The sequence below is a fragment of the Suncus etruscus genome, chromosome 1 (assembly GCF_024139225.1).
Source record: "Suncus etruscus isolate mSunEtr1 chromosome 1, mSunEtr1.pri.cur, whole genome shotgun sequence".
In the NCBI taxonomy this organism is placed as follows: domain Eukaryota; kingdom Metazoa; phylum Chordata; class Mammalia; order Eulipotyphla; family Soricidae; genus Suncus; species Suncus etruscus.
This window is the reverse complement of record NC_064848.1, coordinates 8,158,098-8,170,488: the sequence shown is the minus strand read 5'-3', so window position 1 is coordinate 8,170,488 and position 12,391 is coordinate 8,158,098. Positions and strand designations below refer to the sequence as shown.

Here is a 12,391-nt window from a genome sequence, read left to right as displayed (position 1 = left end):
GGTGCTTACTTTGCTCAACAGACTTGGGTTTGTTCCCCAGTATCCCAAATGGTCTCTGAGCCCTACCAGGAGTGATGCCTGAGCACAGAACCAGGACTAAGCACTGAGTACCACTGAGTCCAAACATCCTCTTTCAGAATGTGTCAAACTGGTACTTTAAAGCAGCATTCACCCATAAAATTGGGGATTAGATTCTTCCATTAACAAAGAGGAAAAGAAATACTTGTAAAAACTCATTCTGAAAAAACAATTACATCTATCTTGTGAAGCTTTAATACAGAAAGTACAAAAAGTATGCAGTACATAACTGCTTTGGAGTCTGACAGATCATACTGTGTGTTCTTCTTTACAGGAAGATATCTCTGATATCTCCAGGCTGAGATATCAGAGATATTAGTAGATAGATTTCTCAATCTACTACTATTTTTACCACTTCATGTTATCCTTTCATTTATTTTTGTACACTTTTCTGGCATTTGTATGTTTCTGCTTTTTCTTTACTGTTGTTTTTTGTCATTTGGGGCTCTCCACCAACTGTGGATACAATGGAACCAAATCCTGCAGATTTATCATCGGATGTTCGATAAGTCAATTGGACCAAATATTCCTTCATAACTAATGTTGACAATCCAGTGAGTTCAGGTTTCTCAGAAACTCCTAAATATTAAGCAAATTATTAATAAAATAGACACCAATCTGCAAGTAAAAGCTGATGGGGTAGGCCTAACTCAGTAAGTAAGAGAATATTACCCTTGATGCCATGAAGCTTTGCTTTCTCTCCATAACAGGTCATGGTCTTTTCTCAACCCTCTTCTAGGCCTTACCTCTCCTCTTTAACCTTTCCCCCAATCTCCTTACTTCCTTTTCACTTTCCATCATCATCAACAGCAACAATTTTTGTTTGTTTGTTTGGGGCTATTACAGGAATGTCTCTGCATTCAGGGATCACTCTTGGCAGATTCAGGGAACAACATGAGATAGAATCCATATCTGTTGCCTGTCAGGCAAGCACCCTATCCTCTGTACTATCACTCCAGGGCCCCAACAACAACATTTTTTGTTTGTTTTGTTTTTGGACCACATACCTGATGATGCTTGAAGCTTACTCCTGGCTCTGTGCTTAGGAATTACTCCTGGAGGTGCTCAAGAAACCATATGGGATGCCAGGGATTGAACCTGGATCAGATGCATACAAGGCAAGAAGCTTATCTGCTATATTATCTTTCCACCACCCCCAATTTTAACTATTTACATGTTGTTTGGGGGGATGGGTTCACCCTACCTGCTCTACTATTGCCCTGACCCCAAGTGTTTACATGTTGGAACTGTGCTTCTGATTGCTGAGCAGCAGACTGGTCTCTGGCCTAGAGGCATTCAGTCCCAGCAAAGTTTGGGGATCATGGAAGACACAACATAAATTCATCATCATTACTTGTCTCAGAAAAATGTACAGATTAGAAGCGAATACAAGCCCCTTGGGGATGTGGGCCCTAGGCTGAGTCAGGATGAGTCAGGGAGAGGAGCCTCAGGTAGGAGACAGCCATAGGAGTGAGCTTGTGTAGGTTTGAAGAACTGGAAGATCTTCGAGTTGGACTATGGTGAAGGGGAGGAAGTGAAAGGGAAGCTGGGCCCCACCGGCTGATCCTTCAGCTTTGCAGAGTGGGGAGGGGACAATGGTTTTGTTCAAGGCATAATAAGCAAGTATGCAAGGTAGATTAAGAGTGAAAGCTGGGGCCCAGAGAGATAGCACAATGGCGTTTGCCTTGCAAGCAGCCGATCCAGGACCAAAGGTGGTTGGTTCGAATCCCAGTGTCCCATATGGTCCCCCGTGCCTGCCAGGAGCTATTTCTGAGCAGACAGCCAGGAGTAACCCCTGAGTACCGCCGGGTATGGCCCAAAAACCAAAAAAAAAGAGTGAAAGCTGGAGGAGGAAGGAGGGACAGAAACAGACACAGACACCAGTTTCTGGGCAGTGGGAGAAGAGAGAGCTGGAGATGGAGTCTCCCAGATCTCCCACAAGTGCTTCCCAGGACAATAGCCAAGAAGAACCTGGGTCTTCCCTGAAAGATAGACCCTACAGTGCCAGGGAAGAAGCAAACTCCAGAATATTCTTATGAAAGTAGTTTTCTTTCCAAGGAGTCACAAGAGGATCCAGCAAAATTCTGCTGTCCTTGAGAGTTGGAGTTTGGGGGAATAAAGTGTAACAGTTAACTGTATAATATTGGTGAGAACTTTCTTTGAAGCCTGGGAAAATTGGTACTGCCTACGCAGCTCAGAAAAGCCTATGCAATGGCAGAAATGAGGCAGCCGGGGCACCCCGAACCCCATCCACTACCAGGCTAAGCCTCCTCTGTCCCATCCAAAGAAGGCTCTTCACCTAAGAGGTGAGCTTTGGGACAGGATCTTTGAAAAAATAGGGAAAATGACTATTGTATGGGCTTTTATTTTTTTCTTTCGGTTTTGGGGGCCACATCTGACAGTACTCAGGGATCACTCCTGTTGGGACTGGGTGAACCAGATGTGGTGCCAGGAGCTGGCAATTCTCCCACCTGCTGTCCTATGTCTCAGGTGCAAGAATATTGCAAGGTCTTCTAAGATGGCTGAGTGAAGTGAGTCAGGGAGAAAGGGCAGACACAGAATGATCTCTCATTCTCAGGATATAAAGAAACACAGTAGGGGAATAACAAATTCTCAAATCCAACAGAAGCTGTGAAAACCAGATCTTCTGCTAGGTTGTAGGGTGGGACTGAGGGGACACTGGGGCATAGTGGAGAGAAGCGACACTCTGGGAGGGTTGATATGTTTGTTTTATGCAGGAAACCCTACAAGAACCATGCTGTAAAAGGGAGCATCATTTTGCAGACTTATGGCTAAGATCAAGTGTAGAAAAGGGAGCATGTTGGCTTCTCACCCTCTTCCTGGGGTTTTTGAAAATCTCCCTAGGACTGAGGGCAGGGAGGGGAGAAACACATTCTTGCCCAGAATGAGAGTTCTGAATTCAATCCTGCCTGATAATTCAGCAAAAGGTTGTTTGTTGCACCTGCGAACTGGACCTGATGGCAATCTTCTTGCTTTCTTCCCCGGGAGATTGGGGGTTCGGTGTTCCAAGACAGAGCTGCACCGTTGGGAGATAGATGCTCGCTGTCCGCCCAAGCCTGAATCTTCCTGCAAATCGGACTTGCAAGGGGGATCGCCTGGACCTCCCGGAGCTTCTTCGTGGAAGGTCCCCGCCCATCGTGAGGGCGCACTGGGCTCCGATGGGGGGTGAGGGCTCCGCCCCAAATAGCTTAATCAGCCCGCTCAGGTGCCGGCAGCGCCCGGGAACGCCCGGAGCGGGTCCGGGGATAGAAGGGGAGCGAGGGCGGGGCCGCGCGGAAATCGGGGCGGGGCCATGACCATATTTGGTAAATGTGGGCGTGGCCAGGGACACAGGGGCGTGGCGCGGCAACTCGGGGCAGGACTGACAGCTCCGGGGCTAGGCACTGATCGCCCGCCGCTCGGGCGTTTAGGGTGCGCGCGGGGCGCTGATGCTGGAGGTTCGCATCCCATCGGCGGGGCCTGAGGCCCCGGGTCCCAGGCAGAGCGCCGAGAAAGGTCGCATGGTGAGTGGAGAGGCTGATGAGAAGGGGTGTGGGGTCCTTCCGTGCCACAGGCCGGTCAGGATTTCGGGGAGCGGGCGTGGGCCCTGCTTAGAAGCCTCTCCCGCAGGTGTTCCAAGTGCAGGTGCGGTGCGGCGGGCGCAGACACACGCTGCCCAGGCGCTACAGTGAGTTCCACGCTCTGCACAAGCGGGTGAGGTGCCCGACGAGCCTGGGGTGTGGGGGGCATCCTGGCCTCTACTTGCCCCAGTGGCTGGGAATCTGCAGGGTTCACCTCATCTAGGGGTTCAGTCATGCTGATGCGAACTTCCCTCCTGGCAGATCAAGAAACGATACCAAGTGCCTGACTTTCCCTACAAACGCCTGCCCGGCTGGAGGACCCGAGGACTGGAGCAGCAGCGGCTGGGGCTGGAGGCGTACATCCAGGTGTGTGTGTGGGTGGTATCTAGGTGCCCAAATTCCAGATGTTGGAGGAGGGACTGGAACAGTATCCAGGTATGTGTGGACAATATATCCAGACACACACACACACAACTCACCTGCAGCACTAGAAGGACCCACACTTAGAGCAAGTCTTAATCCTTTATGTGTTTTGGGTCACACCCAGCTGTATCCAGGGGCTACTCCTGGCTCAGTGCCTGGGGAACCCAGTGGAGGTGCCGGGAAGGGACCCACCTCCTGTCTCAGAGCACCGGCCCCGCCTCCCCCCATCTCCTGGGCCTCTTTATGGTATGTCTTAGTGGCTGTGGAAGCCCTTGGGCCTTTCACTTTGCACCTTGCTGCGGAATAGCTGGGCTGGCTGACAACTCTTGTCTGGGCCAGGGCATCCTGTACATGAACCAGGAAGCACCTAAGGAGCTTCTGGAATTCCTGCGTCTTCAGCACCTCCCCGCAGATTCCAAGACCAGCAACTGGAAGTAAGTGCCTCCTGGGCCTTGGCTTAGCACGAGAGGGGCCACGTTTACCAGAAGTTCTGGGCTGTTTCTGCTCCCCACATCTTGCCTCAGCAACTGGGCTTATTGGCAGACAACTCCAGTGGGTGCCAAGCCTTTGTCCTAATCCTTTCCTGGCCCATAGTAATAGTAGCTTACAGCATTTCAGCTCCCATTTGGCACAGGCCAGTGCCTCCTGCAGGCAGCCTGGGAAATGAGCTTGAGCTGTGGTGGAGCTATTCACTTGGGTCCACATCTCATCCTCCCTTTGTGAGTCCCTGGTTATGTCACCCCTAGATCCCAACAGAAGACCTGATCCCACCCTCTACTCCATGGCTTATGGTCTTTTTCCTTCCTAGCTCACAGCTGAACCATCGGCCTGTTATCGGCTTCTGCCAGGATCCCTTTATCTGTCCCCCTTCCTCAGGTGAGTGGGTCTTCCTGACCTACAAACTAGTCAGGGTCCAAGTTCTGGGAAGAGGGAGGACAAGTGTTGGGTCACACCAAAGTGTACTTGAAGGACCATATGTGGTGCTGGGGACTGAACATAGGTTCACCATATGCAAGACTAGCACCCTCCCCACTGTACTATCATCAGGCCTGCCTTGCTTTTCTTAGCTCCCAATGCCCCCCTCTGTGCCATGTCTCTCATACTGCACCTGTGCCCCAGCAGCTAATGGTTCCCCAGAGAGCATATGTAAGGGAAAAATATGGCTTCCTATCTCTAGCCTTGGTGGCCCAGCTCTGCCAGGCAGATAGGAGCCAAGCTGAAGTGCCCTGACCTTATCTGGGTTCCTGCTCCTTTGGGCCCTCCATGTTCCTTTCCTCCCACAGAGCTGCTGCCCAACATGGTGGAGCAGGGTGTTCTCCAGGGTCTCTACAGCTTGAGCAACAACCTACCAGAGGCACACAGCCATCGACCCCCTCGGGGACAAGACATCTGCCGGAACAGTCCTATGATTCATTCGAACCTAGGAGCTTCAGACAAGGAAATGGTTCCTTCTAGGCCTGGAACTGGGATTTAGCTACCTGCATTTCCAAACTCAGCTGCAGCAAGCAGCCAGGTGCCTGGTACAGGACTGGGATAGGGTGAAGTGAGGGGACAAGGGTTCTTTGCGTGGAGTTGACGAGGAGGTAGTCCTTCACCACGAGAGCAGGCTGAAACTGGTTGCCCTTGGTGGACATTCTGGGGCGACTCTGGAGAAAAAGTGATGGCCAGACCCCAGGAGGAAAGCCTTTTGTCCCTTGACCCCAACTTAGGCATAAAGGGCAGAGTATGAGTCCAAAAACCCAGCCCCTCACACAGGTTTTTTTTAAAAAATTCACCTTTTATTGTGTTGGGTAGCGCTGGTAGGCATTTGTTATAAAACCAGACCTGTGGCCTGTGGAATGTGGGAGGGTTTGCTCCCTGAAAGCCAGTGGATACCAGCACCATCTGGTCAAGTGAGGCCTGCGGTGGCCGGGCTGTCTCCACCCGGGAGGGCCCTACTGGCTGCAGAAACTTGCTTGAAGAAGGCTCCCTAGACCTCTACTCCTTGGCAATGGCAAATGGCTTCTCTACCTCAATCTTGCCACAGTCTGCGATGATCACATCCTTCAGAGGCCGGTCCCGCCCATCTGTCTTGGTGCTTTCCACCTTGCGCACCACATCCTGGGAAGGGAAAGCAGAAGCAAGGGGGGAGGTAAGGTGACCCCAAAAGTGTTCCCAGAGATGGAAACTAAAGTGGGGCCTCTGAACCACAGACCAAGCTGGGCTGAGCCAGAAGAAGGTGGCCTCTTGGGAACTTGGACCACCTGGCCTCACTGGGTGATCAGGTGCCTCCTGAGAAGTGCATCGCTGAGCCCCACTCCCAACTCACCATGCCCTCGAGGACTTTGCCGAACACCACGTGCTTGCCATCTAGCCAGGATGTCTTGACTGTCGTGATGAAGAACTGAGAGCCGTTGGTGTCCTTGCCTGCGTTGGCCATGCTTACCCAGCCAGGCCCGTAGTGCTTCAGTTTGAAGTTCTCATCAGGGAAGCGTTCCCCATAGATGCTCTTACCTGGGGAGAAGAGGTCAGTGGAGCTGGGCTCCCCAAACAAGCAAATGTCCAGAGCTGTGGTCAGCCAGGCCAGCAACAACACACCAACTGACCCTTCCCACTCTCTGGTCTGGGGCAGGTGTGTTTAAACCTCTGCCACCAGTCACCCTTCTGTGCCCTATAAATAAGTACACAAAGTAAACAAGACATGGGACAATGGCTTACATTAAAATTCTAAAAGGAATCATTATCTGTTGTAAATCATTAACTTATTTTAGAAGCTAGTGTTTCTGAACAGTTCCTATGATAAGAGAATTGGAATACCTTCCAAATAAGGCACATATTGGTACTTGTATCCTGTCAACCCTGGTTTGAATCCCTGGCCCTGCATGTGATCCCTAAAGTAGAAAGCAGAGCAGTGGTAGAAGGCAGAGGGCACAGACAAGGGTTGTCATTTGAGAAAGCCTAGTATCAAAGAATGAGCAGAAAATAAAAGATATAGGCAGAAAAGACAGTACAGTGAGAAAGGCACTTGCCCTGCACACAGTGGGCTCAGGTTCAGCCATAGCACCCTATGTGTTTCCCTGGGCCCAGGCAGGAGTGATCCCTAAATGCTAAGTCTCTAGCCAGATGTGGCGCAAAAAATGGAGTGGGTGCCTGCAAGGGAGGGCTTGGTGGGCACCAGAGACAGAAGTAGTCTCACAGTGCTCCCCAGTTTCTTCCATCACCCTGGCATGCACAAGTAGTGGCCAGGCCAAAGGGTCTCAGCCACCCCCTTTCACACACTGCACAAGAAGCTCATCCTACAGGTGGATCCTGTCTGGGGAAGCCAGGTCTGCACACAAAGCCCTGCTCCCCTTAACTCCCCCTCCAGGCTGCTGACATAAAACCCCCACATTCTGAGAAGCATCTCAGTTTCAATCATGGCGAGATTCCTCTCCCGGCTGTTCTTGACAGTCCCCAACCCTATAACCGAGGAAGCATCTTCACCAGACACAAGACTAACAGCTAAGTGAGCTTTATTTTTTTGTTGTTGTTGGGTTGAGGTTGGGGGAGTGAGGGATACTCTCCAGCAACTACTTCTCCCTTAACATTTCTTTTTCTCCCTTTTGTGGAGAGATGGTGCTCAGAAGCCCTGGTACCTGGTACCACATGGTGCCCTCTCCCAAAACTCAACTGAACATGCAAGGCAAGTAACTTCAGACCTGATGAGCTTGCAGATTCTTAATCCCTCACTCTGAACTCCACACATTCACCTTTCTTACTGGGGCTAGGCTTTCTTACTGTTGAGAGCCCTCACCCACCTATCCTTCCTGTCCACCCACCTCCACCCTTATTAGCATGAAAACACACATGCAGGCGCGCACCCAAAACCAAAATACACAAGCATGTGAAAAACCAACACACATGTACCCACATATGTACATGCGAAAACCAAATCTGTGAAATGAAGGGGCAATCGATTGGGGAATGAGCCAAGCAGGGATTCAGACTACACGGGTCCCACTCTTGAGATCTCTGCTCCCCAATGGGCCACCCTTTCTGATGGCTCAGGACACCAACAGCCTCCTCACAAGCCTCCTCTGTCCACTCCTAACATTATCCCTGCCTCCCCAGGCCGCTCAGAGCTCAGGAAGCACACTAGGCCATTTCCAGGCCCCACACTCCAGCTTTTCCTTTGGTGGGGAGACCACCAAGTGATACTCAGAGGGCCATGTGGTGATAGATCTAACCCAGTCTCCAACATTCTCTAGTCCACTGAGTTTTCTCAGCCTCAGGTTCACATACTAACCTTGCCTCTCCTTTGCCCATCCAGGTCCCCCAACCAGGTCTCAAAACCAAAGCTAAATAAAACACAAGTCAGAAACTTAAAAAGCTCCTTCGAGCTCATCTGAATCTTGGGTTGGATCATGAAACAAATCTCATGTCCCTTGATTGCTGCATCCTCAGCAGTCATCCCAATCCACTCACCCACTTAGCAGATGGGGGCTACAGAAGAAAGCAATCTATGGCAAAGTGCCACCATGCACATCCCCACATTCATTTGTGTTAAATGTACAAGAGTTGAAGAGATGAGATCTGACTGGTGACCATTCCCAGTTGAGAGACAATCAGCAAAAGTGGTTCCCTCTCCTTCTCTGGCCCCAAAGCACCTGAAGTCACTCTGGGCGTTGGTTAGACCACAGGTCTATGGCCAAGTTAAGATCCACTGAAACCAGATGCCTGGCCCTCCTGACAGCTTCTCCTTTGTTCTGAGCACCTTGGCGCAGAAAAGTGCATCTGCTGGCCATGCAGTGGCAGGGGGAGTCTTACCCCTCCATCCCTGTGCTGTGCAGACCACCCAGCATTACCTCCAGTACCATCCCCCCGGGTGAAGTCTCCACCCTGGATCATGAAGTCCTTGATGACACGGTGGAACTTGCTGTTTTTGTAGCCAAATCCTTTCTTGAAAGGGGAAAAAAAAAAAGCAAATGAGGAGATAGCATGTAAATGAGATAGATAGTAAGCAGACACCCCATCATCCCTGTAGGAACCCAGCCCACCACAGCTCACACTCCTAGAGGACCCCCAGGGCTGCTGGCCAAGCCAAGTTCCTCCACATTCACAGTGTGCAGGCATTAATGGGAACCGATGCAAAGATGATCCCCGAAACAGAGGCCAGAGAGATAGATCCAATTCTGGTTCACTTCCTGGCATCACACAGGGTTCCCAAGCACTGCCAGGGGTGTTGGTCATCTCTGTACAGAGCCAGTTTAGATAATGAGTTTAAACAACGTGGCTCCCACACCCTCTCGCCTACAGAACAAAATGGGGCCAGGTATACAACAGGAACTGAGACGCCAAACTGATCCTCCCCCATATGAAAGAGATATGATGACCCCCACAGGTCACTGAAACACACTCTCCTATAATGATACTCTTGATTTTCTCAGTGCCTAGGATACTCTAGGCGCCTGGCTCTTTAACAGTAAGTTTGCAGGGGCCAGAGAGATAGTATATGCCCTGAATGAAGCTGACGCAGATTTGATGCCTGACACCACATAGGTGCCCCGAGACCCACAGGAATGATGCATTTGCAGAAGCTGGAACACTATGGGCAGGGCACTTGCCCTGCATGCACTTGACCTAGGTTTGATCCCCCAAGCACCACTAGGAATGATTCCTGAGTGTAGAGCCACAAGTAAGCCCTGAGCACTGACAGTATGGCCCAACCACCCCCCACAAAAAACGAGTAAGTTCTTGGTAAGAGAGAGTACAGCGGGTAAGATGACTGTCTAGGTTTCTGGCACCACATGTCATCCCGTGAGACATGCCAGGAGTGATCCCTGAGTTCAGAGCCAGTAGTAAATCCTGAGCCCATTGGGTGTGGCCCCATAACAAAAAAAAAGGCAGCTGTGGGTGGCAGGGAGGGAGATGGCTCAAAAGGCTGGAGCACATGACTTGCATGTGCAAGGTCCAGGATTTGATCCCTTGCAACCACTGGGCTGATGAGTGAGCACCTCATCTCAATATAAATTCTGCCAGGCATTGCTGGTCCTGGAAAAATGTCCCCTCCAAAGGAAAAAAAAGGAAGGGAGAATAAGTCTGGTGTTCACATCATACTAGTTTTCAGATAAGTTTTCTTTTCTTTTTTTTTTTTTTTTGGGTCATACCTGTCAGCTCAGGAGTTACTCTTGACCCTACACTCAGAAATTGCCCCTGGCAGGCTCGGGGGACCATATGGGATATCGGGATTGGAACCAATAACCTTCTGCATGAAAGGCAAATGCCCAATCTCCATGCTATCTCTCCAGCCCCACGGTTTCCTTTTTTTGTTTTTATTTCTGGGCCATACTAGGTGATGCTCAGGGCTGACTCTTGGCAGGCTCAGAGAATCATATGGGTTGCTAAGATCTATACTTGGGTTGGTTACATGCTAGGCAAGTGCTCTGCCCACTGTATATATTTTCTCTGGCCCACCTGTGTTACTTTCCTCAGTCCCTGTGTTTCTTTTCTACAGGAGTGTATTTGAGGGGAACAGGGAACCCACACCTTTCAGTGCTCAGGATAATATGATGTCCAGCACTACTGCATGTCAGATAAATGGCATAAGCCCTGTATCATCTCTCTGGCACTCCACAAATGTTTTCTTTAGTCAGTGACTCTCGTATGATAAAAGGCCTCCAGGGGAAAAAAAAAAGCTTTGCACGCAGAATTTTCAAAGCTTCACTAGCTTGAGCTGATCTAGCCACTTACCTCTCCTGTGGCTAAAGCCACGAAATTATCCACAGTCTTGGGTACAGTCTTTCCAAAGAGACCGATGACCACCTGGCCAATGTCTTCATCTCCAACGCGCAAGTTAAAGTACACCTGGGGGTGGGGTGGGGGGAAACAGAACCAGATCCAACTTAGCTTCTTTGGGGCTCTCGGGTACCCGAGGGGATGGGGATGGGAAAGAAAATGGGCAAGGTTCGAGAGATCAGGGTGGCCCGCAGCTGCTGTGGAGAAAAGGGAAGGTGTGGAATGCAAAAGGAAGGCGTTTACCCTCTGCATGTGGGCACCGAGGGTAACGCTAAGCAGCTCCAACAAACCCGAGTCTAGAAAAGAACGTCCAATACTCTGGGGCTGGAGAGATAGCATGGAGGAAGGGCATTTGCCTTGCATGCAGAAGGGCATTCTATATGGTCCCCTGAGTCTGCCACGAGCAATTTCTGAGCGTAGAGCCAGTAGGAACCCCTGAGCGCTGCTGGGTGTGACCCCCCAAAAAATAAAATAAAATTTAAAAAATTAGGTTAAGATAAAAAATTAGGTTGACACCATGGGGGCCAGAGTAGGACATTTCCCTTGCATACAGCTGACCCGGGTTCAATTCCCTGGATCCCATATGGTTCCTTATGCCTGCCAGGAGTAATTTAGCAAGGAGGAACCCCTGAGTGCTGCTGAGTGTGACCCCCCCCCAAAAAAAAACAAAAACAAAAAATACAAAAAAAAAAAAACACCCAAGAACGCCCAATACCCACCAGGTGCAAGATCTATACCAACCACCTACAGTTTGGGGTCTTTGTTTTGGTTTTTTGGGGGGCCCAGGGCCTGACATTTGCAAAGCTCAGAGCCTAGGGCCAGGCCGGGCCGACCAGCCCAACCCAACCCAGGGTGCATGCAGGCCCGGGGCGGGCGCAGGAGGCCGGACCTTGACGGTGACTTTGGGTCCCTTCTTCTTCTCATCGGCCGCGGAGGGTCCCGGCAGCAGCAGGAAGAAGACGGAGCCCACGATGAGGGCGGCGGCCAAGAGCACCTTCATATTCCTGCCCGACAGGCGCAGCATCCGCCGAGAAACGCAGCCCGGGACGCAGGGCCGGAAGTGGGCGGGGCGTGCGGCGGAGGACCCGGCGCGACCATGGAGCGCAGACGAAGGGGGGAAACGCGGCGCCCCGGCCGCCCTCCCCGTGCGCAGGCGCCGCGGTTCCCACCCCACGGCTCGTCTCCGGGTGGTAGAGTCCCCGGGGGGCGGGGCCCGGCGCCGGCCGGCGGGGCGGGAGACGCGGGCTCGCGCGTGGACGCCACGTTGCCGAGGCCTCATTGGCTCGCTCATATGGCCACGCCCACAAGAAGGGGCGGGGCCTCCAGAGGGGATATAAAAGGCAGCCGCTGGGTCTCCGAGAGGCAGATGCTTTCTGATTCCCTCAGTTGTAGATTGCAGGGCCTGCGAAATTTACAGACTTACTGGAGGCCACATCTGGACTAGGCCCTGTCACTTGTACGACCCTGCAAGGCCAGCCAGTTGTCTACACCTGCCCTCAGCGTTCTTGTTTTGTTTTTTGTTTTGTTTTGGGAGGAGTAATTCCTGGAGGTGCTTA

At 51.4% G+C, this 12,391-nt stretch overlaps 2 protein-coding genes across 2 annotated transcripts; one reads left to right on the top strand and one right to left on the bottom strand.

Annotated features, from left to right (window-relative positions):
• Positions 1–3,527: 3,527 nt before the first annotated feature.
• On the top strand, positions 3,528–5,556 carry SNX22 (sorting nexin 22). Its single transcript, XM_049782911.1, has 6 exons — positions 3,528–3,602; positions 3,709–3,792; positions 3,921–4,025; positions 4,422–4,516; positions 4,891–4,958; positions 5,366–5,556. The coding sequence occupies exons 1-6, from the start codon at positions 3,528–3,530 to the stop codon at positions 5,554–5,556; spliced, it is 618 nt and encodes a 205-aa protein (XP_049638868.1).
• Positions 5,557–5,838: 282 nt separating this feature from the next.
• PPIB (peptidylprolyl isomerase B) lies at positions 5,839–11,887 on the bottom strand. Its single transcript, XM_049778438.1, has 5 exons — positions 11,725–11,887; positions 10,791–10,904; positions 8,906–8,999; positions 6,391–6,575; positions 5,839–6,182 (listed from the first exon to the last, which is right to left on the bottom strand). Exons 1-5 carry the CDS (start codon positions 11,857–11,859, stop codon positions 6,060–6,062), a joined length of 651 nt encoding a protein of 216 aa, XP_049634395.1. The 5' UTR covers positions 11,860–11,887; the 3' UTR covers positions 5,839–6,059.
• Positions 11,888–12,391: the final 504 nt, after the last annotated feature.

Excerpts from the sequence above, each read along its gene's own strand:
- PPIB (XM_049778438.1), bottom strand. The coding sequence starts at position 11,859 with ATGCTGCGCCTGTCGGGCAGGAATATGAAGGTGCTCTTGGCCGCCGCC. Across the intron at positions 9,000-10,790 it reads TGGCTTTAGCCACAGGAGAG|AAAGGATTTGGCTACAAAAA; the intron begins GTAAGTGGCTAG and ends TCCCCTTTCAAG. Across the intron at positions 6,183-6,390 it reads GCAAAGTCCTCGAGGGCATG|GATGTGGTGCGCAAGGTGGA; the intron begins GTGAGTTGGGAG and ends TTCCCTTCCCAG.
- SNX22 (XM_049782911.1), top strand. The coding sequence starts at position 3,528 with ATGCTGGAGGTTCGCATCCCATCGGCGGGGCCTGAGGCCCCGGGTCCC. Across the intron at positions 3,603-3,708 it reads GCGCCGAGAAAGGTCGCATG|GTGTTCCAAGTGCAGGTGCG; the intron begins GTGAGTGGAGAG and ends CCTCTCCCGCAG. Across the intron at positions 4,959-5,365 it reads TATCTGTCCCCCTTCCTCAG|AGCTGCTGCCCAACATGGTG; the intron begins GTGAGTGGGTCT and ends TTCCTCCCACAG.